Raw genomic sequence first — 25,659 nt, forward strand, 5'->3', positions numbered from 1 at the left:
AACTCCAAGAGCAAACCTTCAGTGGTGAGGAAAGTAATCATATTGCCCTATTTTGCACTGAAGCTCATCATAATTTTTCTTCCTCAAACCATTCCTACTTCAGACCTTTTTCCATAAGTGGCAGTTCTATCCTTCCAGTTGCTTAGGGCAGAAACTTCAGTCAGCCCAGATGCTGCTGAAAATTTCTTTTCACTTATCCTGTCCTGGGCCTAGCCACTAACACCTTTCACTCGGATTATTCTGTAGTCTTTTTAATTGGTCTTCCTGCTTCTGCTCTTGCTTTGTTCTCACATAGCTGCAGAGTGATCCTTTTAAAAAATAAATTGTGTTCCTCCTCTCCTCAGAATCTTTCAATGGCTTCCCCAAAGCCAAAATCTTCACAGCAGCCTGCAAGTTCATGTAAAATATGACTCCCTGATCGCTTCCTGCGTTCATCTCATAGCATCTCTGCTGTGATCATTTTGTCCCAACCGCTGTGGCCTCAGATATGCCACACAAGCTCCCACTTCAGAGACTGTACTTTTTGTTTTTCTGCCTTGAATATTCTTCGGCAGGTACTCACATGGCTCACTTCCTCATTTCCCTCTGGTGTTGTTTCATGTTACCCTCAACTAAGACTTTGATCACTTTGTTAAAAGTAGGACTCCTTGTCCTCCTCCCTTGTTCAGTTTTTTCCCCCTAACATTTGTTTCCATTCAACATACATATTATAGTTGACCCTTGAACAACACAGTGGTGTTGACCCCACATGCAGCTGAAGATCTGCATATAACTTTTTTGACTTCTCAAAAACTTTACTAATAGCCTACTGTTGACCAGAAGCCTTACCAAAAACATAAGCAGTCAATCAACGCATATTTTATATGTTATATATTACATACTGTTTTCTTACAATAGAGTAAGCTGGAGAAAAAAATGTTACAAAGAAAATCATAAGGAAGAGAAAATATATTAATATTGACTCTTCATTTTGTGGAAGTGGATCATCATGAAGGTCTTCATCCTTGTCATCTTCACATTGAGTAGGCCAAGGAGGTATCAACCCCTCTTCCACTATTTGCTTTAGTTTCAGTGCCATATCATAGAGGGATCTTGTCATAAAAGCAGTCCTGAATAATCCGAACCCTTCTGCCAGATTGTCAATGTTGATTTATTTTCTAGCACTGCTTCTTCTACATCTTCTTCCTTATTGGCACTCGTTTGGAATTATTCATCTCCATCAAGTCGTCTTCTGTTAATTCCTCTGGTGTGCTGTCTATTAGCTCTTTGAATTTCTCCACAATCTATATCTTTTTTTTTTTTTGAGATGGAGTCTTGCTCTGTCGCCCAGGCTGGAGTGCAGTGCTGCGATCTCACCTTACTTCAACCTCTGCCTCCTGGGTTCAAGCGATTCTCTTTTCTTAGCGTCCCGAGTAGCTGGGATTACAGGCATGTGCCACCACATCGGGCTAGTTTTTTTGTTTGTTTGTTTGTTTTTTGAGACAGAGTCTCGCTCTGTCGCCCAGGCTGGAGTGCAGTGGCCAGATCTCAGCTCACTGTAAGCTCCGCCTCCCAGGTTTACACCATTCTCCTGCCTCAGCCTCCCGAGTAGCTGCAGGCGCCCACCACCACACCCTGCTAGTTTTTTGTATTTTTTAGTAAATGGGGTTTCACCGCATTAGCCAGGATGGTCTCGATCTCCTGACCTCGTGATCCACCCGCCTCAGCCTCCCAAAGTGCTGGGATTACAGGCTTGAGCCACCGCGCCCGGCCAGTTTTTGTATTTTTAATAGGAGGTTTCACCATGTTGGCCAGGCTGGTCTGGAACTCCTGACCTCAAGTGATCTGCCCACCTCGGCCTCCCAAAGTGCTGGGATTGCAGGTGTGAGCCACAGCACCTGGACCATGATCTGTATCTTAACCCTTCACCTCCGGCCTTTTTGGCCATATCTACAGCCTCTTTCATGATTTTCGTGATTGGCTCTGTTGTCAATCCTGTGAAGTTATGTAGGACATCTGGACAGTTTTCTCTAGCAGGAGTCTATTGTTTCAGGCTTGATGCCTTTCGGGACTTTTTCTATAACAATGAAATCTTCAACAGTGTAATCCTTCCAGACTTTCATTATGTTCTATCACGGTTCTCTTGCATAGTGTTGACAATCCTTTCCATGAAGGAATGTATGTAATGAGCCTTAAAGGCCCTTATGAGCTGTTGATCTAGATACTGAATTAGAGACATTGTGTTTGGGGGCAAGTAGACTCCCTTCATCACTTTTGGTGTTGAACTCATGGGGAGAGTTGAACTCATGGGTGGCTGGGGGCATTGTCAAATATCAAAAGAACGTTAAAAAGCAGACCCTTACTGGCAGGGTACTTCCTGACTTCAGGGACAAATCATTGATGGAACCAATTCAGAAAAAGGGTTCTTGTTGTCCAGGCCTTATTGTACAACCAAAAGACTAGCAGCTGGCTTTTATCTTTTCCTTTCGAGGTGTGGGGGTTAGCGGGCTGTCCTGATTATAAACTCAACTGCACTTGCTCAGAATAGTCAAGTTAGCCTATCCCTTCCTTCCTTAAATCCTGGTGCTTTCTTCTCCTCCTTACTAATAAATGTCCTTTGTAGCACATTTTCCCCCAAGATAGAGCACTTTCATCAGCATTAAAAACCTGTTCCGGTTGGGTGCAGTGGCTCGTGCCTGAAATCCCAGCATTTTGGGAGGCCAAGATGGGAGGATTGCTTAAGCCCAGGAGTTCCAGACTAGTCTGCTCAATATAGTGAGACCTTGTCTCTACAGAAAAGTAAAAAAAAAAATTAGTTGAGCCTAGTGGCACGTTCCTGTAGTCTTAGCTACTAGGGAGGTTGAGGTAAGAGGATTGCTGAGCCTGGGAAGTGGAGGTTGCAGTGATCCGAGCTCATGCCATTGCACTCCAGCCTGGGTGACAGAACAAGACCCTGTCTCAGAAAAACCCCACAGAAACCTATTCAGGTGGAAATCCTTTCTCCTCAATGATTTTCTTAATGGCATTGGGGAACTCATTTGCTGCCTGTTGGTCAGCAGAAGCTGCTTCTCCTATTAAAGTTTTAAAGCCAAAGCCCTTTCTAAAATTATCAAAGCATCCTTTGCTGGCGTTAAATCCTCCAGCTTTAGATCCTTAACCTTTTTTTTTTTTTTTTCCTGAGATGGAGTTTCGCTCCTTTTGCCCATGCTGGAGTGCATCGGCTCACCACAACCTGTCTCCCAGGTTCAAGTGATTCTCCTGCCTCAGCCTCATGAGTAGCTGGGATTACGGGCATGCACCAGCACACCTGGCTAATTTTGTGTTTTTAGTAGAGATGGGATTTCTCCATGTTGATCAAGCTGGTATCCAACTCCCGACCTCAGGTGATCCACCCACCTCGGCCTCCCAAAGTGCTGGGATTACAGGTGTGAGCCACTGCGCCCGGCCTCCTTCACCTTTCTTTTGCTTTAAGTTGTCATATAATGACTTCACTTCTCAAATCATACAAAAGTTTATAGGTATGCCTTTCTACAGCAAGTCGCACACCCACATAAAAGCTGCATTTTCAACGTGAGATAAAAATGTAATTCACACAAAATGCAAGGTTTTTGCACCTGTTGGCATAGCTGCAGTGATGGCTTCACACATTTCCTTTCCTTTTTTTTTTTCTTTAAACAATGGTCCTTATGCTGGATTTACTTATCTTGAAATGGAGGCAGCTGCAGCTGTAGACCTCAATCTGTTGTACATATCAAGTAATCCAGCTTTTTCTTACAATGTCACCACTTCTCTCTGCTTCTTGAGAGCACATCCGGCATCTCTAGCGGTACTTTCTATGGGTCTTAGGGTGTCATTAAATACAGTACTGCAGTAAGCATCATGAAAAATGTGTAAGCACCATGGAGATCACTTTTTTTTTTTTTTTTTTGAGACGGAGTCTCGCTCTGCCGCCCAGGCTGGAGTGCAGTGGCGGGATCTCAGCTCACTGCAAGCTCCGCCTCCTGGGTTTACGCCATTCTCCTGCCTCAGCCTCCCGAGTAGCTGGGACTACAGGCGCCCGCCACCTCGCCCGGCTAGTTTTTTGTATTTTTTAGTAGAGACGGGGTTTCACCGTGTTAGCCAGGATGGTCTCGATCTCCTGACCTCGTGATCCACCCGTCTCGGCCTCCCACAGTGCTGGGATTACAGGCTTGAGCCACTGCACCCGGCCGGAGATCACTTTTTATTGTGATATTATTTATGCATTTTACTGGAGAGACGAACTGCCCACGTGGAGATGATTAGTGTCACACAGCATTTTAAGCAGATAGTCGCAACACTTGAGGTCAAGGCAATAGCAACAGGAGATAGCTACAAAATGATTGCAGTAGCACAATATATACTACACTTAATTTTGTGTAGTTATGATATAAAACTACATCTTTAGGTTTGTTTACATTTCTCAGGACTGGGAATGACACCATGTACAGTCTGTGTTTGTACAAGTTTTGATATTTTTTAACTTTGAATAATAGATTTGTATATATTTTAAAGTGGTAAATGATAAAATAGACTAATATTACATGTATTTTATGCATTTACAACACACCCTTTTCTTTATTTTTTGATATTTTTAAGCTACATGGTTTGTCTGCAAGTTTTTTCAAATTGTCATAAATCTCCAAAAATTTTTTCGAGATAGTTATTTTTAAAAATCTGTAAGTGGACCCATGTAGTTCATGCCCATGTTGTTCAAGGCTCAACTGTAATTATTGTATTGCTGGCTATCTACACACTTTAGATTATGAGATTCGTGAGGGCAGGTTTCAAAATACTTGTTCACCTAGAACAAATGTGGTGTGGCAATAATATGCGCTCAGTAAATACTGACAGTAAGAATTCCATGACACACTACTATTGATTCATAGAGCCTCCTTTAAATAAAATAACTGCTGTTCACTGTTAATATAAGTTCTGGTGAATGGCAGTACTAATTTAAGCACTCTGTTACTGATGGTGGGAAGTGCCACACTATAGTTTGCAGCTTCCTTTGTAGTTGGATGGGATCTTGTGACTGGATTTTAATTAGTGGAATGTGGGTGGAAGGGACGTACCACTTTTAGGTCTGTCCCATGAAAACCTCCCATGTGTGATCCCCTACCGTGAATGATTTGTGAAGATTTTGTTGAAGATGGTAGAGGTATGTGGTGGAAGGCTTTTGGCTTCATGAATAATCACATGGTGGAGAGTTGTCTACTGATTAGGAACACCTGTTTGGACTTCATCTCAGTGGGAAATACATACCTGTTGGATTGAGCAGTTGAAAATTGAAATTTATCTGTTAAAGCACAGCATTACCTTAACTGATATAAACCAGTAATAGCCAAATTATTTTCTTTCTCCTTCTGTTACATATCCTAAGGGTAACCCAGATATCTTGTCTCTCTCTCTTTTTTTTTTTTTTTTTTTTTTTGGTCATTGGCTTCTGTATTTGAAATGTTATTTAAAAGCATAGTTGTGTCCTTGAATATAAGTACTGTTTTTATAGTTTTACTGAGATGTATTTCACAGATCATAAAACTCACTTATTTAAAGTTTACAGTTAAGTAGTTTTTTTATTCGCGGAATAGTACAACTCTTACCACAGTCTAATATTAGAATGTTTTAATACTCCCAAAAGCAACCCTGTACAAATTAGTAGTCGTTATCCATTACCTTTTCTCTGCCAGCCCTTGGCAACCACAGTCTACCCTCTGTCTCTGTGAATTTGCCTATTCTGGTCATTTTATATAAATGGAAGCATATAATATGTGGCCTTTAGTGTCTGTCTTCTCATGTACAATATTTTCAACGTTATCTTTGTTGTAGTATGTATTCGTACTTCATTTCTTTTTATGGCCAAATAATATTCCATTATATTATATATATTTTACTTATCCATTAATTGGTTGATACATTTGATTTGTTTCTATTTTTTGACTATTATAAATAATACTACAAACATTCACGAACAAGTTTATGTTTGGACATACGTTTTCATATGTCTTGGGTATATATTGAGGAGTGAAATCCTGGGCCATATGGTAACTTTATGTTTAACATTGAGGAACTGCCAGACTGTTTTCCCAGGTGGCTGCATCATTTTAACATTCCCACCAACATTGCCTTTATGTTTTGTTACCACCAGAGGAGTAGGGTCACCTGGTAAGTGTAGTTCCTTAAGGGCTGTAGGTGGGGAGTGCTCACAGAGGCGCCTGGGGGTGGCAGGCAGTGTGAGGTTGACCTCTCTTCTGCCTCTTCTCCTTCCACTTGTTCTTGCTTGCTTACTTGGCACCAACTACCCTGGCCTCCCTGCTATTCCTGGAACATAGCTCACACTCACATGCACTCGCTTTAGGCCCTTTGTGCTGGCTTTTCCCTCTTCCTGGCATGCTGTTTCCTTCTATGGCTCCCTCAAAGCTTTGTCCATGTTACCTTCTCAATGAAGCCTCCTTTCTCTCCACCCGATTTAACCACCCCACACTGTCATTCCTCCTCAGCTTTATCACTTATGACATTTAGAAAAAGTGTTACACTTTCTTCTTTACAGTAAAATATAAGTTTCATGAGGGCAGAGATTTTGGTCTATTTTCTTCACTGATATATCTCTAATTTTTTTTTATTATGCCTGACACATAGTAAGTTTCCAGCAAATATTTATTGAAAGAATGAATAGCTTTCCATGTCAATAAATGCATTTTTTGTCTTATAATTTTAAATCACTGAAGTAAACATGAGTACATTTTTATCTTGAAAAGTTTACCCAATGCAGTTAAAACAAACATTCCCTTTTGCCCTGCCCTGAATCTCACTTTCCTGTTAATGATTTGGATGTATTCTTCCTGACTATGTTAAAGGTATCTGCACATATACCTATGTGTACCTGTAGAAATATGTAGTTTTGTTTTTGTTCGGTTTTATATAGATATAGGTTATATGTATATGTCTATATAAAACCACTATCCAAATCCAAAGCTTATTTCATCACCCCAGCATAAACTTTATGCTTACTAAGCTGTCTTATTCTTTTTAACTTTCATCTTGTGGATGTGCCATTATGTATTGATTGACCCTGAGGTTTCCAGTTTTTTCTTTTCTTTTTCTTTTTCCTTTTTTTTTGAGACGAAGTCTCACACTGTTGCCCAGGCTGGAGTGCAGTGGTGTAATCTCAGCTCACTGCAACCTCCGCCTCCCAGGTTCAAGCGATTCTCCTGCCTCAGCCTCCTGAGTAGCCGGGATTACAGGCGCCCGCCACTAGGCCTCGCTATTTTTTTATATTTTTAGTAGAGATGGAGTTTCACCATGTTTTTCAGGCTGGTCTCGAACTCCTGACCTCGTGATCCACCTGCCTCGGCCTCCCCAAGTGTTGGGATTACAGGCATGAGCCACCGCGCCCAGCCTCCAATTTTTTCTTAATATAGGCATTGCTCAAGGAAATATTTTGGTTCTTGCTTTGTACACATGGGGATGTTTCTCTGTGTATGCCCTGAAATGAGGACAACTTAAACCCTTTCTTTGAAATTGTTGTGCTACTTATTTCCTTATTGTCTCCGGATATTTTTCTGAAATATATTGGAAGTGGAATTGGTGGGTTGTAAAGAATGCAAGTTAAAATTTTGATATAATAAAATTTCTCTCTAAAAGGGCTATATCCATTTGTGCTCCTGAACTGATAATGATGGCTTCCATTTCTCCATGTTTTCAACCATATTCAGTGTTACTAATCTTTTGTTTTTGCTAATCTGGGTGAAAAATAAAATTTTAGCTGTTGAGGTTGAATATATTTTCATGTGATTACCGGTCATTCCCTGCAATTATTGTCCATATCTGACCTTTGAAAAAAGTGTCCATGTTATTAGGTTTGGTCTTATTTATTTAATAGGTGCTATTATGGCTATTAATATTTTGTCTGCTGTATATGCTGGAGATAGTTTTTTCTGTAGCTTTTTAAAAAATTTTGTTTATGGTTCTTTTTGCAAGTTGAAAGTTTTAAGTATTTAGTCAAAGGTATCCATTTTATGGCTTCCTTGCTTAAGGAAATCTATGCTATTCCAAGGCTATAACCATATTCACGTATGTTTTCTTTTAATTTCTTTGGAATCTTCTTTTTCATGTTTTTCTCTTTTAATTCACCTGGAATTTATTTATGTGGCAGCATAAAGTAAGGTTCTAATTTTTTTTCCTCCCAAAATGGATAGGCAATTCTTTAACACTATTTGTTTGTATCCTTTCATGATTTATATGGAATACCCTCTTTATCACAAACTGTACTGTCATAAAAATTGATCTATTTTGTTCAACTTTATTTTACTTTATTGATGTTTGTCTTTTTTTTTTTTTTGAGACGGAGTCTCGCTCTGTCACCCAGGCTGGAGTGCAGTGGCCGGATCTCAGCTCACTGCAAGCTCCGCCTCCTGGGTTTACGCCATTCTCCTGCCTCAGCCTCCCGAGTAGCTGGGACTACAGGCGCCGGCCACCATGCCCGGCTAGTTTTTTTTGTATTTTTTTAGTAGAGACGGGGTTTCACCGTGTTAGCCAGGATGGTCTCAATCTCCTGACCTAGTGATCCGCGCGTCTAGGCCTCCCAAAGTGCTGGGATTACAGGCTTGAGCCACCGCGCCCGGCCTGTGTTTGTCTTTTCTTATGCTAATGTTACACTATTTTGATTTAGGAAAAAAATTTCTTTTTAGGGATAGGATCTCACTATGCTGCCCAGGTTGGTCTCGAACTCCTGGCCTCAAGTAATTCTCCTGTCTTGGCCTCCCAAAGTGCTGGGATTACAGGCATGAGCCGCTGTGCCTGGCCTAATATTTTGGTGGAAGGAACTTGCCTTATGTCATCTTTTACAAAAATGTAGCTGGATTGTACATTTTCTCTTTTAGATGCGTTTCATTTCATGTTTTGTTTTTTGCTCTATCACCCAGGCTGGAGTGTGGCGGTATGATCCTGGGTCATTACAGACTCTGCCTCTCAGACTCAAGCAATTCTCAGCTTCCTGGCTGGCTGCGCCACGGCTCATGCCTGTAATCCCAGCACTTTGGGGAGTCTGAGGCGAGAGCAGATCACCTCACCTGAGGTCAGGGAGTTCAAGACCAGCCTAGCCAACATGGTAAAACCCTGTCTCTACCAAAAATACAAAAATTAGCCGAGCGTGGTAGCACACACTGTAATCTCAGTTACTCAGGAGGCTGAGGCATGAGAATTGCTTGAGCCTGGAGGCAGAGGTTGCAGTGAAACGAGATTGTGCCACTGCACTCCAGCCTGGGTGACAGAAGTAGACTGTCTCAAAACAAACCAACAAAAAAATCTCAGCTTCCTGAGTAGCTGGGATTACAGGCATGTGTCACCACACTTAGCTAATTTTGTTTCTTTAAATTTTTCATAGAGATATGAGGTCTTACTATATTGCCCAGGCTGGTCTGCAACTCCTGGGCTCAAGCTATCCTCTCACCTTGGCTTCCCACAGTGCTGGGATTACAGGCGTGAGCCACTATGCCCGGCTTACATGCATTCTAAAATTAGCTTAGCAAGTCAAATACAGTGGCCTATTGGTTCAACCATAGAATTAGAAGGAAAAAAAATGCCCTATTGGGATTTGGAGAAGAAAACCATTTCTCTAACACAATTTCCAATGGCCGTGTGTGGTGTATTGTATGCTTATGCTATATTTTACTTAACAATTTCTCATTGTTTTCTAAAATCTTTACAAATATTGGCTCCACAATTTGATTTTCTTTGTTTTCTTTTTTTCCAGTTTAGGTTATTCTTGAGTTTGGGTTTTGTTTAGAACTTTCACTGGTTTTATACATTTATTAGTACCAGTTTATTCAACTGAGATGGATTTGACCTGTATTGGGTTTATAAAATCATGAAAAGGTTTGGGTCAGATTTTTTTCTTTTTCTTTTTTTTTTTTTTTTGATACAGGGTCTTGCTCTGCCACCCAAGCTGGAGTGCAGTGGCGCAAACCTCGCTCATCGCAACCTTGGCTCACTGCAACCTCTGCCCTGGGTTTGAGCAGTTCTCCCACTTCAGCCTCCTGAGTAGCTGGGATTACAAGCATATGCCACTACACCCAGCTAATTTTTTTTTTTTTTTTTTACTTTTTGTAGAGACAGAGTCTTGCCATATTGCTCACGCTTATCTTGAACTCCTGAGCTCAAGTGATTCACCACCTCGGCACCACAAAATGCTGGGATTACAGATGTGAGCCACCGTGCCTGGCCTCAAGATTTAATTTAAATGATATGAGCGACTAAGATTTTTCTCTCAAAATTGAACTAAAACTTTGACTTTATCAGAGTTTATTTTTTAATCTCTCTAGTCAAACATGTAGCAGTGGGTTAAAACAATAAAAATGAAACAACAAACAACTTAGTGAAACAATAAAAGATTTCTGTCCCTGAGTTATGTTGGCATTTGACAAATGGAAGGACAATGTTTAATTTAGATAGTCAAATAAAACGTAGTGACAGTTGACTATAGTAAGAGTGAAAGGCCGACAGAAAGCTATACCTGTTGGGGAATGGGAACAGAAAATATGAGGTGACTCTACCACTGACTGCACTGTCAAGGTCAGAGTTAACTTTGCAGATCTGCTGAAAATGGAGCATCTAATTTGCTGAATTGTTGCAATTACTATGTTTAACAACATACTTGAAATAATTGTTGGACTTGTATCTATTGAGTTGAGGGATAAGTGTACAAAATCAAACATTTCTATAGGAATTTTCTTGCTAACTGCCTGGTATTTATTGAATTAAAGTTTGTTTTTTTTTTCCCAACCACCGAACGTATCAGTGATCTTTAGAACCACACTGAGGTCCTGTCCTTTCTAAGCCCTTTAAAAGTTACTTATGTCAGACATGTTAAATCATTTGGCTGAGGATACTTCCTACAGAAATTTATCTTGCATTATTGCAACTTCCCCATGTAATCACTCATCTTACTCAATGTTTATCTTAGCCTTGAAAACAAAGGGCATTAACATGAAGCCAGGTTACTACTACTAGGCTTAGAGTGTGGACTGTATGTGTAATCTAAAACAAGATGGGAGGGCTGAGGCAGGCGGATCACTTGAGGTCAGGGGTTTGAGACCAGCCTGGCCAACATGGTCTCTACTGAAATACAAAAAATACAAAATTAGCCAGGCGTGGTAGCTCACGCCTGTAATCCCAGCTACTTGGGAGGCTAAGGCAGGAGAATTGCTTCAAGCTGGGAGGTTTGCAGTGGTTGCAGTGAGCTGAGATTGCGCCACTGCACTCCAGCCTGGGCAACAGAGCGGGACTTTGTCTAAAAAAAAACCAACAAAATGGGAAGGAAAGATTTTGTCTAACATATTTGTTGTTCAGATGACTTTTAGGTCTTTTAAAAAATCTGTTAACATTCCATGGTAGTTTTACATTGATGTTACCACTTAAAAATGAAATAGCTATTCAGTTTGATTTTTCTGCTGGGTTTTAGTTGTTCTTTTTTAGTATTTATCTTGAAAGCTTATTTTTTCCAATTAGCTTTGCCTTTTCAACTTTTATATCTATTTCTTAGAAGTATTTAACATTTCTCCAAGCTTCAGTAATTATCTTAGAAACCCCTCCAAATAACTAAGTACTATTTAGTTAACTAAAGTATTAAATAAGATGACTATGATCCAGATCAATTAATTCATGAGAATTTATTTATTTTTACATTTATTTATTTATTTTTACTTATTTATTTTTTGAGACAGGGTCTCTCCCTGTTGCCCAGGCTAGAATGCAGTGGTGAGATCATTGCTCATGGTAACCTCAGACTCCTGGACTCAAGAGATCCTTCCGCCTCAGGCTTCCAGAGCACTGGGACTATAGGGGTGAGCCATTGGGCCCAGCCTTATAAGCACTTATTTAAGTGAATAACTCTTTTTTTTTTTTCTTTTGAGACGGAGTCTCGCTCTGTCACCCGAGCTGGAGTGCAGTGGTGCGATCTTGACTCTCTGCAGCTGCAGCCTCCTAGGCTCAAGCGATTCTCTTCTCAGCCTCCCAAATAGCTGGGATTACATGTGTCTGCCACCACACCCAGCTAATTTGTGTGTGTGTGTGTGTGTGTGTGTGTGTGTGTGTGTGTGTAGTAGAGATGGGGTTTTACCACGTTGGCCAGGCTGGTCTCAAACTCCTGACCTCAAGCAATCTGCCCGCCTTGGCCTCTCAAAGTGCTGGCATTACAGGTGTGAGCCACTTCACCAGGCCTTAAATGAGTAACTCTAGTGTATTCTGTTCACTACAAGAGGGTGATAATACCAAAATAAATGATAAAATAAACAATGACAGTAAAACAATTTAATATGAACAGGAAATAAAGGAAAAGTGAATTAAATTTTCATATACTAAGCTCCTGGATATTTTAACTTTTTTTTTTTTTTTACTGCGTAAAAAGACAGCAGGCTAACAATAAAGAGAGAGCGTTAACAGATGTTCCACAACAGAAGGCTTCATCAGTCTATTTCTTGTGATCCTGTTAAGATGACGAACTGATTGCTCATTGGCTAAAATATCAATGATTGATACAAGATTGAAAAAATGTCATAACCTTAGCTTTTTGCTACATAAAACTTGCATCTCTCCCACTTCATGCCTTTTGGCTTTGAAGTTTCATTATTGTTTTTGTACTTTGTGGCTCTCTGCACAAAATACTCAAGCATGTTCCAAGAGTTTATGAACATAAACAGTAGATGACATCTTCAAAGCCTAGTGACCCAACAGATACTTGTTTAGCACTGACTTTCATTCTGTCAAAACCATGCTGAAGTGTCAAGACTTTATATGTGGAGATTATCCACTAAATTAGAGCCATAGGAATTTGGACCTGTCAACAACCTGCTTAAAACAGTGCCCCAGCACATAGGCAGTCCTCAGTAATTATTAACTGCTGTTATCCCTTCTCCTCCTGTTCAGTCTTTTATCTGCCACTTACTCTATTGGTTCGCATGCTGTAGCCACAGCAGCCTTCACGTCCTTCCCACCACAGAGCCTTGGTTTATTCTGTTCTTGGTGCCTGGAATAGTCCTCCTTTTCTCCCCCTTCTGCCTAGCTGCTGTATCATTTTCTCAGGGACACTGTCAGTGACCTCTCATTTTAGGTTAGACCTGCCTTTATATTCTTTCTTATCACCTAGTACTTTTACTTCATAGCAGTTTAAATAATTTTTTTATTGTTGGCTTAATTTGTCTCCCTCCAGTTGAAAATCAGCTCCATGAAAGCAGGAACCGTATCTCTCTTGATTGCTTTACCCCATCCCCTACAGTAGTGGTTGGTAAGGAGCTGGTGTTTGATAAGTATATGGGGAATGAATAAATTAGTAGGTGGAGTGATACAGTTTGGATGTTTTGGGCTTGGGGTAGAGAAGTAAACTGAGGGAAGAGAGCACATTTAGAAGCCTTAAACATCACTCTCAAGTTTCTATTCAATTGTTCCCATCTTTGAAAGTGTGGGTTTCGGTGCTTATATTCTGTGATACGATTTGGGATAACTGGCATTTATCTCAAGTGGAATGTCCACAATTTTAAAAGTTATCAAAACTTTTCTATGCTCATTATGAAATGAAAATTTAAAATCTGAAAAAGATCTTTATTTGTTTTACAGATAAAAAATGGACATAATATGGTAGTGTATCAGATCGCACTATTAGTTATCAGTAGAGCTGGCACTAGAACCTAGGTTTCCTTACCTCCCCACCTTTTTTTTTTTTTTGAGACAGCGTTTCACTCCCATTGCCCAGGCTGGAGTACAGTGGCTCACTGCAGCCTCACCCTCAGCCTCCTGGGCTCAAGCAATTCTCTTGCCTCAGCCACCCAAGTAGCTGGGACTACAGGCATGCACTACCACACCCAGCTAATTTATATATATATTTTTTTTGAGACAGGATTTTGCTGTGTTGCCCAGGCTGGTCTTGAACTCCTGGGCTCAAGTGATCTGCCTTGCCTTGGCCTCCCAAAGTGCTAGGATTACAGGCATGAGCCATGCACCTGGCCATCCCTACCCATTTTAAGCTATTGTCCTTTAGGTAGCTGGTACCTTTACAGATATATAAAAGTGATATAAGGATGTATTAAAATCTAAGCTTTTCTCAAGCCTGTAATCCCAGCACTTTGGGAGGCCGAGACGGGCGGATCACGAGGTCAGGAGATCGAGACCATCCTGGCTAACACGGTGAAACCCCGTCTCCACTAAAAAATACAAAAAACTAGCTGGGCGAGGTGGCGGGTGCCTGTAGTCCCAGCTACTCGGGAGGCTGAGGCAGGAGAATGGCGTAAACCCAGGAGGCGGAGCTTGCAGTGAGCCGAGATCGCGCCACTGCACTCCAGCCTGGGCGACAGAGCGAGACTCCGTCTCAAAAAAAAAAAAAAAAAAAAAAGCTAGGCTTTTTCTTCGTGATTAAAGTTGCTTATGAGAATCATTTACTGGGGGCTCTAATACACACTCAAAACTTTTGAGAGGTATAGAATTGCTTGATCCTGCAGAATATCACCCCCAAAGCTGTGCTGTTAAGTACCCACCCCAATTCTACAGTTTTCTGTATTGTCGCTCTTGCAGTTAGTTCATGCCCTACCTTCCTGAAGCAGCCCTTTTCTCTCTTTCATTTCCTCTTTCTAATCTGTTAGGCACATATTAAGATAATATCTTAGGTTATTTTACATGTATGTAAGGCAGGAATAAATAGATTCATCCATATTGCAACATGGATGAACTTCAAAAACATGATAAGTGAAAGAAAACCAAGTATGAAAGACTACATTTCTTATGGTTCCATTTATGTGAAATGTTTGGGAAAGGCAAAATTTGTAGAGACAAAGCAGATGAGTGGTTGCTTGAGCTTAGGGATGGAATGGGAAGGAACTGCAAGTGGGCATTTGGCTTCTTTTCAGGATAATAGAAATATTCTCAAATTCAATTATGATGGTTACACTTTGTACATTTACTAAAAATTATTAATTTGTACACTTGAAATGGGAAATTTTGGTATGTGATTTGTATCCCAATAAAGCTTTTTTTTTTTTTTTTTTCTTTTTTTGAGACAGTGTCTGGCTCTGTCACCCAGGCTGGAGTGCAGTGGTGTGACCTTGGCTCACTGCAACCTCTGTGCCCCAGACTCAAGCCATCCTCCCACCTCAGCCTCCCGAGGAGCTGAAACTACAGGCGTGCACCACCATACCCAGCTAGTTTTTGTATTTTTAGTACAGATGAGGTTTTGCCATGTTGCTGAGGCTGGTCCCAAACTCCTGGGCTCAAAGTGATCCTCTCACCTCAGCCTCCCAGAGTGTTGGGATTACAGGCGTGAGCCACCACATCCAACCCTAAAGCTGTTTTTTAAAAAAAGAATAAGCAGGTTCAGAACTTATTTTGGAGGAATTCTCTTTATAATTGTAGGCTAATACAGTTGATATTTATGGTTCTGCATAATATTCTAGATAAATGAAATGGAAAATTAGATAAAGTAATACTGTATCTTGAATCATATTTGTTGTGTAAGACAGCATTGAAAGCTAACTCCCCCCTCTCCCTAGGAAACCATTAGGAACTGGAGTTTGTGGATAGGAATCTTGGTGCTAAGTATGGTAATGTAAATTTAAAGAGTAATGATTCATATGCATCTTTGTGAGTTTTAGATTTATTATCAAATTCTCGATAGTGTGCATTCTCTACACATACAGACGCACATGAGCGCACACATACACATACAGACTCTTCAAAATTAGAGAAGGTGTCAATTTTTTCCTCCAGTCCTATCTATTCTGCCAGTACGTTTTTATCTTATCCGATCTCTCAACCAGTTGAGTGCCCTGTTTTATGAGTGAGTGAGTACGCTTGGGCTTCAGGCTGTTTATGTGTTCTTTTTCATTTTTCAGCACTTTCATTTGGACCCTTGGATACCCATTGAACAGATGCTTGAAACCTGCAAGTAATCTTCAGATCCTAGCAGAACCATAGGCCTTTCCTTTGTGTTGGGAGGATATAGCCTATATGCTGTGGAAATGAACGGGGAACAGCAGCTTGATGCAGGTATTGGTTTTACTCTCAGAATTTATTCTCTAGGATGCGCAATTATATTACTTGCCTGTGTTATATTGTCTATTTCTCTACCACTGAACTGGAAGCTCTTTGAAGTCTTGTTTTTCATTGCCATCTTCTGTACCTGTCAGAGAACCTGGCACTAGGGGCTACTAATAATGTTTGCTGAAAAAATAAGAAACCGTTATGAACAAGGCCAGGCGCGGTGGCTCACGCCTGTAATCCCAGCACTTTGGGAGGCCAAGGCGGGCGGATCAAGAGGTCAGGAGATCGAGACCATCCTGGCTAACACAGTGAAACTCTGTCTCTACTAAACAAAATACAAAAAATTAGCCGGGCGTGGTAGCAGGTGCCTGTAGTCCCAGTTCCTCGGGAGGCTGAGGCAGGAGAATGGCGTGAACCCGGAAGGCGGAGCTTGCAGTGAGCCAAAATCACGCCACTGCACTCCAGCCTGGGCAGAGCGAAATTCCGTCTCAAAAAAAAGAAAAAAAAAAGAAAAAGAAACTCTTATGAACAGACTTCTGTTTTAAAATAGCATTAACATTTTGATGATTACTTTCTAGTTATTTTGAAGTAATTATGCATTCACAGGAGTTTGCAAAGATAGTACTTACTGACAGATTTCATGTTCCTTTCACCCAGTTTCTCTCATTAGTTACTATGATATGAAACTGAGGAAATTGATATTAGTATAAAGAATGTGTAATTCTATGTCATTTTATCACGTGTAGATTCCTGGAACCATCCCCTCAGTCAAAATACAGAACTATTCCATCACCACAAAGAGTTCCCACACCTATCCTCCTTCTTCCCACTTTCCCTAATCCCAGGCAACTGTTAATTTGTTCTCCATCTCTATAATTTTGTCATTTAAAGAATGTTACATAAATAGAATAACACAGTACATGGCTTTTTGAGATGGGCTTTAATAATGCCCTTGAGATCCATCCCAGCTCTTGCATATATTGACAGTTTGTTCCTTTTTATTGTGGAGGAGTAGTCATGAATGTACTACAGTTTGGTTAACCATTCATCTAGTGTAGTACATTTTGGTTTTTTCCAGTTTTTGGCTGTTACAAACACGTAAGTTGCTATTAACAGTTATGTATATAATACTTTATTTTTCTGGGGTACATACCCAGCAGCACAATCACTAGATCATATTTAGTAAAGAAAACTGCAAAATTATGCTTCAGAGTGGCTGTGCCATTTTACATTCTCACTAGCAGTATATGAGAGATCTAGTTTCTCTACATCCTCACTATTATCTGGTGGTGTCATTACTTTTGTTTAAGACATTCTGATAGGTGGGTAGTGACAGCTCATCATGGTGTTAATTTGTACCTCCCTAATGGCCGCCAGTGATATGGAACATCTTTACATGTTCCTACTTGGCATCTCTATATCCTCTTCAGTGAAATATCTCTTCATGTCTTTGGCTTATTATTAATTGGTTTATTTTTAATTAATAAAGATTGGCTTTTTTGTTGTTGAGGTTTGTTTTTCAAAAAACTCTATTGAAGTATGATTTTTTTGAGACGCAATACACATACCATAAAATCAACGTTTTTAGAGTACTGTAATTCAGAGGTTTTTAGTCTATTCAGAAAGTTTTCCAACTGTCACTACTATCTAATTCCAGGACATTCCATCACAGCAAACCATTAGTCGTCTTTCCCTTTTCCACCCAGACTCTGGCATCCATAATCTACTTTCTGTCTCTAGGATTTACCTGTTCCTGCTTTCTTTTATTAACATTTGCATGGTATATCTTTTTCATGCTTTTCAACATGGCTGTATCATTATATTTGAAATAAAGTTCTTGATACAGCATATACTAAGTTCTAAAAATTTTGGCCTTATGGGATGTATGTATATCGTTTATACTTAACGTAATTATTGATATGTTTGGATTCAAGTCTGCCTTTTTTGCTTATTTATTTTTCTGTTTTTTGTTTGTTTGTTTGTTTGTTTCTCTAGAGCAGTGAGAGTTCTTTCAGACTGGCTCCTGTGTTTTTTTTTTTTTTTTTTTCTCCCTCTGCTTTCCTGTGGGTGACTTCAACTTTTTTTTAGAATTCCATTTTGTTTTGTAGTGTTTTTAAGTATATCCTCTTGCAGCACTTACTAGCAGTTACTTTAGGTATTATATTACATATATATAACTTATCACAATCTTCATTTTATTACTTTGAGTGAAGTATGGAAACCTTACCTACTTTTACGTCTCTTTACCCCTCTTTTATATAATAATATAATTGTCTTAAATATTTTCTCTACATATTTTGAGAACCACATCAGACATGCTTAACGTTTTTGTTTAAACTGTCAAACATATAATTTAGAACACTTGAGAGAAGGAAAATTTATTATATTTTTCAATATTTTTACTATTTCTCTTGTCATTTATTCTTTTCCTGATTTTCCAAGATTCTTTCTTTTGTCACTTCATTTCTATTTAGAGAATTTTCTTTAGTTTTTTTTTTTTGAGACGGAGTCTCGCTCTGTCGCCCAGGCTAGAGTGCAGTGGTGCTATCTCGGCTCACTGCAAGCTCCCGCCTCCCGAGTTCACGCCGTTCTCCTGCCTCAGCCTCCTGAGTAGATGGGACTGCAGGTGCCCGCCACCACGCCTGGCTAATTTTTTTTATTTTTAGTAGAAACGGGGTTTCACCGTGTTAGCCAGGATGGTCTCGTTCTCCTGACCTCATGATCTGCCCGTCTCGGGCTCCTAAAGTGCTGGGATTACAGGCATGAGCCACCACGCCCAGCTTTAGCCCTTTTTTTTAAAGGAGGTCTACTAAGTGACAGATTGTCTTCATTTCCTTTCATTTGAGAATGTGTTGATTTCCCCTTCATTATTGGGGGATATTTTTGCTGGATATGGAATCCTGGGTTGAAAACTCATTTCTTTCAGCTCTCAGAAAATAATTGTGCTACTTCTTTGTGGCCTCCATGGTTTCTGATGAGAAATCTGCTGTTATTGGACACTCCCCCACCTCCCACCCCCAACGCTCTGCTTTAAAAGAGAGGTTTCTCTCCTGTTAATTTTAAGATTTTTTTTTTCCTTTAGTTTTTGGAAGTTTGAGTCTGGTATATCTTTTTTTGGGTTCATCTTGTTTGGAGTTTACTTAGCTTCTTGAGTTTAGGGACTTTATATCTTTTGCCGGGTTTAGAAAAATTTTAGCCGTTATTTCTTCAAATACTTTTTCAGTCTTCATTTTTTCCTTCTACCGAAACTTTGATAAAACTAATAGTAGAGCTTCTTTTACTGTCCCACAGGTCCCTCAGACTGTCTTCATTTTTCTTTTTTTTTTTTTTTTTAATGTTTTCTCTCTATTGTTTAGATTGGGTTTTTTCTGTTCTTTTGTCTTCAATTTTACTCATTCTTTCTTGTCTGCTTTGTTCTGCTGTTGAACTTATCCATAGAGTTTTTTTATTATTATTATTAATTGGGTTATTTTCAGTTCTAAAATTTTCTTTTTGCACTGGAGAAGGAAGAGGGAAGGGAATAGCCCCAACTTAAAATGTCATATTTCGCTCTTCTAACTGAGGTTTAGTGGCTTATCTTCAATAGATGCTTTATAGTTTGTTCTGTGCCTGTGGTTAATTTTAGGACTTTGAAATGATTTTCATTGTTTAGCCAGACTTTTGGTTCTTTTATGGGAGAGTGGGTTCACTGCGATAATCATTCTACCATTTTAGAAGTTGATTTTTTCTTTGTTTTAAATATTATTAACTCATGTATTTAAGTACATATATGTATATATATACATTTGATGAGTTTGAATTCATTGCTGTTATCATTCATTTGATGATCAAATTCTAGAGCAGCGAGAGTTCTTTCAGACTGGTTCCTGTGTTCTTCTGATGTGATGTCATGTATCTTTGATACACTAGTCCTTGCCTTCTGGACCAGTAAGATTCCCAAGTACCTCCTGAACATATCCTGCCCCAAACTTGTAATCTGCTGTTTCTCTGAGGAGCTTTTTTTTCTTTAATGTAGGTACGATATTTAGAGACCACAATCTGGGTGCTGGAGTGCTAATTTGATACTAGGTTGTCATTTATTCTAGGCCTTACCTACAGACATAGCTAGAAAATACACATTTAAAATTATTTTTTATTTTTTAGAGACAAAATCTTGCTTTGTCACCCAGGGTGGAGTATAGTGGCACAGTCATGGCTCACTGCAGCCTCAAACTCCCGTGTTCAAGTGATCTTGCCACCTTAGCCTCCCAAGTAGCTGAGAACACAGGCATGTGCCACCATCCCCAGCAATTTTTTTTTTAAGAGATGGGGTCTTGCTGTGTTGCCCAGGCTAGTTTCAAACTCCTAGCTTCAAGTGATCTTCCTGCCTCAGCCTCCCAAAGTGCTGGGATTTATAGGTGTGAGCCACCATACCCAGCCGTGAAAATACACATCTTTTGAAAAGTAAAAAAAATAATGGTTTGCCTGTAATCCCAGCACTTTGGGAGGCCGAGACGGGCGGATCACGAGGTCAGGAGATCGAGACCATCCTGGCTAACACGGTGAAACCCCGTCTCTACTAAAAATACAAAAAACTAGCCGGGCGTGGTGGCGGGCGCCTGTAGTCCCAGCTACTCGGGAGGCTGAGGCAGGAGAATGGCGGGAACCCGGGAGATGGAGCTTGCAGTGAGCCGAGATTGCGCCACTGCACTCCAGCCTGGGCAACAGAGCGAGACTCCGTCTCAAAAAAAAAAAAAAAAAAAAAATAATGGTTTTACATTGATACTTACAATTTAAATTTAAAATTACAGGGTTTTAGCTGGGCACAGTGGCATGCACCTGTATAGTCCTGCTACTTGGGAGGCTGAGGTGGCTTAAGCCTGGGAGTTCAAGGCCAGCCAGGGCAATATAGCGAAACTCCATCTCAAAAAAATAAAAAGAAAAAAAACAGGGTTACAAGGTTTTTCTTCTTTGATTTTATGTTTGTATCTCTTCTCTTTTAGAAATGTCTTGTTTGCGGCTGGGCGCAGTGGCTCACGCCTGTAATCCCAGCACTTTGGGAGGCCGAGGCGCGAGGATCAGGAGGTCAGGAGATTGAGACCATCCTGGCTAACATGGTGAAACCCTGTCTCTACTAAAAATGCAAAAAAATTAGCCAGGCGTGGTGGCAGGTGCCTGTAGTCCCAGCTACTTGGGAAGGTGAGGCAGGAGAATGGCGTGAACCCAGGAGGCAGAGCTTGTAGTGAGCCGAGATCGTGCCACTGCACTCCAGCCTGGGGGACAGAGTGAGACTCCGTCTCAAAAAAGAAAAAGTCTTGTTTGCTAATGATGGTAATATTATTACTTCTTTGTTTTTATCCTATAAAAGTCCTTTAATTATTTTTAAAATAATAGCAACATTTCAGATACCAACCACAGTGTGCAGTTTAAAATTTCTTTAGTTTTTGCTTTTAAATATATTCCACTGGTGTTTATAGTCAGAGTATTGTATTTTAACATGGCTTAGGCCAAGCCCAGTGGCTCACACCTGTAATCCAGCACTTTGGGAGGCAAAGGCAGGAGGATCGCTTGAGCCCAGGAGTTCAAGACCAGTCCTGGGCGACATAGGGAGACTCTGTCTCTACCAAAAAGGAAAAAAAAAAAAAAAAAAATTAGCCAGGTTCAGTGGCATGTACCCGTAGCCCTAGCTACTTGGGAGTCTGAGGTGGGAAGATTGCTTGAGCCAGGGTGGTTGAGGCTTCAGAGAGTTTTTATTGTACCACTGCACTCCAGCCTGGGTGACAGAGCAAGACCCTGTCTCAAAAACAAATAAAAATAAATAACGTTACTTAAAGGAATCCTATTTTCTTGTGGTTTTCCCACCAACAGTTAACTCATGTGTTTCAGCTCATTTGAAATTTATAGAATTTTTTTATTTGTATTTAATTGTTTCTAAATTGTATAGTAAGTCTGCATACTTCTAAAGTCAAAATTGGCCAGGCAGTGGGTCATACCTGTAATCACAGCACTTTGGGAGGGTGAGGCAGGTGGACCACCTGAGGTCAGGGATTTGAGACCATCCTGGCCAACGTGGTAAAACCCCATCTCTACTAAAAATACAAAAGATTAGCCGGGCATGGTGGTCTGCACCTGTAATCCCAGCTACTGGGAAGGCTGAGGCAAGAGAAGCGCTTATACCCAGGAGGTGGAGGTTGCAGTGAGCCGAGATCACACCACTGCATTCCAGCCTGGGTGACAGAATGAAACTCCATCTCAATAAAATAAAATAACTTCAACCTGATATTACTGATTCATTCTCTTTTTCCATATATATAACCAGTTTGATTACTTTTTAATTTATTCTCCTGTTGTTCATTTTTTTTTTTTTTTTTTTTTTTTTTTTGAGACGGATTCTTGCTCTGTCACCCAGGAGTGCAGTGGTCAGATCTCAGCTCACTGCAAGCTCCGCCTCCCGGGTTTACGCCATTCTCCTGCCTCAGCCTCCCGAGTAGCCTGGGACTACAGGCGCCCGCCACCTCGCTCGACTAGTTTTTTGTATTTTGTAGTAGAGACAGGGTTTCACCGTGTTAGCCGGGATGGTCTCGATCTCCTGACCTTGTGATCCGCCCGTCTCAGCCTCCCAAAGTGCTGGGATTACAGGCTTGAGCCACCGCGCCCGGCCTGTTCATTTTTAAAAATATAAACTAATATATGTGAGTGTATACACATACGTACTCATACATCTCCCTCTCCTTTTTTCTTTTCTTTTTTTTTTTGAGAGAGGGAGTCTTGCTCTGCCACCGAGGTTAGAGTGCAGTGGTACGATCTCGGCTCACTGCAACCCCTACCTCTGGGTTCAAATGATTCTCATGCCTTAGCCTCCTCAGTAGCTGGGAGGCACATGCTATCATGCACCTGGCTAATTTTTGTATTTTTAGTAGAGATGGGGTTTCACCATGTTGGCCAGGCTGCTCTTGAACTCCTGGCCTCATGTGATCCACCTGCCTTGGTCTCCCAGAGTGCTAGGATTATAGGCATGAGCCACTGTGCCTGGCGCCTCTCCCATTTTATACAAAAAGTAGGGATACAAAAAAAAAAAAAAATACTGTTTGGTAGTGTGGTTTCTCTTAACATTATATTTTGGAGATTATTCCACATCAGTATATAGAGACTGTTCTCATTGCTTTTTATAGCAACCTGTACTGAATATATATACCATATTTATTCAACCATTTCCTTATTGATGGACATTAGGGTTATTTCCAGTCTTGGTATTACAAATAGTGCTGCAGTGAATGGCTTTGTACATACGTCTTTTTGTATTTTTGCTAGCATATCTTTGGGATAGATTCTTAGAAGTGGGATTGCTGGATCGAAAAGTAAATACATATGTAATTTTGTTAGATATTGCCAAGTTTTCTTCCACAGAGATTGTGTCATTATGATTTACCTGTTTACAGCCTCACCATAGAAGCTTGTCACACTTCAGAATCCTGTTCAACCTGATATCTCTGTAGTTTTAATTTGCATTTCTCTTAAAATAAAATTTGTACATTTTCATATATTTAAGGATTATGCATTTCTTTCTTTAATAAACTATAATATATCTTGCTCATTATGTCATCACATCGTTAGTCTTGTTTCTTCTTAGCATTGTGTGAGAGATTTTAGTTGAGTGATTCATCATTTTAATTGTTACATGTTTTTTATTTTTAAATTAACATGCTATTTAAGGGCCTAGAGTCCTTGCTAAGGACCACGAATGCCCAGCCTTATTATGTTTTAGTAATGTAAATTGACTTTCTACTGGCCTATACTTTCAAGATGCCCTCAAAGCAGTCTTTATTATTGGCTTGTATTTCTAATGAAAACATTTCAAATATATTAAAACTATGGAAAAGACTATAACAAACAGCCATATGCCTAGCATAAATATTTAATAAATGATAATGTTCAATATTGGTTTTTAATTTTTTATTGTGGTAAATGTCCATAATATAAACTTTACCATTTTCACTTTTTTTTAAAGAGATGGGGTCTTGCAACATTGCCCAGGCTGGAGTGCAGTGGCTATTCACAGGCACAGTCATGTACACTACCGTCTTGAACTCCTGGAGTCAAGCAGTTCTCTTGCTTCAGTCTCCTGAGTAGCTGGGACTACAGGCCGTTTTAACAATTTTTAAGTGTGTAGTTTATTGGCATTAAGTACATTCACATTGTTATGCTATCATCACTGCCATCCATCTCCTTATCTTTCCAGATGGAAAAGTGTATCTGTTCAACAGTAACTCCCCATTCCCCAGTTTCCCTAGCCCCTAGAACCCACCATTTAATTTTCTGTTTCTATGAATTTGACTACTGTAGATATCCATTTGTCCTTTTGTGATGGGCTTATTTCTCTTACCATAATGTCTTCAGTGTTTATCAATGTTGTAGTATGTGTCAGAACTTTTATTTATTTTTGGAAGGATGGGGTCTCTTAACAGCCTAGGCTGGAGTGCAGTGATGTGATCACTGCTCACTGCAGCCCCAACCTCCCAAGTGGTCCTCTCACCTCAGCCTCTCAAGTAGCTGGGACTACAGCCACTCACCACCATGCTCAGCTAACTTTTAAAAATATTTTTGTAGACACGAGATTTCCCTCTGTTGCTCAGGCTGGTCTCAAAGTCCTGGGCTTGAGCTATCCTCTGCCTTGGCTTCCCAAAGTGTTGGGATTACAGGCATGAGCCACCATACCAGGCCAGAATTTCCTTTTTCTTTCTTTCTTTTTTTTTTTTTTTTTTTTTGAGACGGAGTCTTGCTCTGTCGCTGGGGCTGGAGTGCAGTGGCCGGATCTCAGCTCACTGCAAGCTCCACCTCCCGGGTTTATGCCATTCTCCTGCCTCAGCCTCCCGAGTAGCTGGGACTACAGGCGCCCACCACCTCGCCCGGCTAGTTTTTTGTATTTTTTAGTAGAGACGGGGTTTCACAGTGTTAGCCAGGATGGTCTCGATCTCCTGACCTCGTGATCCGCCCGTCTCGGCCTCCCAAAGTGCTGGGATTACAGGCTTGAGCCACCGCCCCCGGCCTTTTTTTTTTTTTTTTTTTTTATAAAGGCTAAATGATATTCCATTGTGTGTATATACCACATTCATTTTGTATCCATTCATCTGTTGATAGACACTTGGGTTGCCTCTACCTTTTGGTTATTGTGAATATTGCTGCTATAAACATTTGTGTACAAATACATGTTTGAGTCCCTCTTTTTAATTCTTTTTGGGTATATACACAGACATGCATAGATAGATAGATAGATAGATAGATAGATAGATAGATAGATAGATCATATGATAATTTACAAAATATTTTGAGGAAGTACTGTACAGTTTTCTACAGTGGCTGTACCATTTACATTCCCACCAGAAATACACAAGCATTCTTAATTCTCCACATCCTCACCAACACTTGTTATTTTTTGCCTTTTTGTTTATAGTTATTCTAATATGTGTGAAGTGGCATTTCATTGTAGTTCTGATTTGCATTTCCCTAATGATTAGTAATGTTGAACATCTTTTCCTGCATTTTCATTTTTTAAAGAAGTGGAACATAATACAGTTTAAACGTCTTTTGTACTTCCCTTCTAATCTGTTTCCTTCTCTTTATGCCCAAAGGTAACTTCGTTGAAGTTGATACATATTCTTT

At 40.1% G+C, this 25,659-nt stretch overlaps 1 protein-coding gene across 5 annotated transcripts in view; it reads left to right on the top strand.

The window, feature by feature from the left end:
* SFMBT1 (Scm like with four mbt domains 1) overlaps window positions 1-25,659 on the top strand; it is a 153,344-nt gene that overhangs the window by 64,139 nt on the left and 63,546 nt on the right. For all 5 annotated transcript variants that reach the window (XM_030927965.1, XM_030927931.1, XM_030927991.1 and 2 more), the window contains one exon: window positions 15,873-16,026. In XM_030927965.1, coding sequence (XP_030783825.1) covers window positions 15,999-16,026 — 28 coding nt within the window. In that variant the 5' untranslated portion in view covers window positions 15,873-15,998. The remainder of the gene's footprint in view (window positions 1-15,872; window positions 16,027-25,659) is intronic.

The sequence above is a fragment of the Rhinopithecus roxellana genome, chromosome 1 (assembly GCF_007565055.1).
Source record: "Rhinopithecus roxellana isolate Shanxi Qingling chromosome 1, ASM756505v1, whole genome shotgun sequence".
Taxonomy (NCBI): domain Eukaryota; kingdom Metazoa; phylum Chordata; class Mammalia; order Primates; family Cercopithecidae; genus Rhinopithecus; species Rhinopithecus roxellana.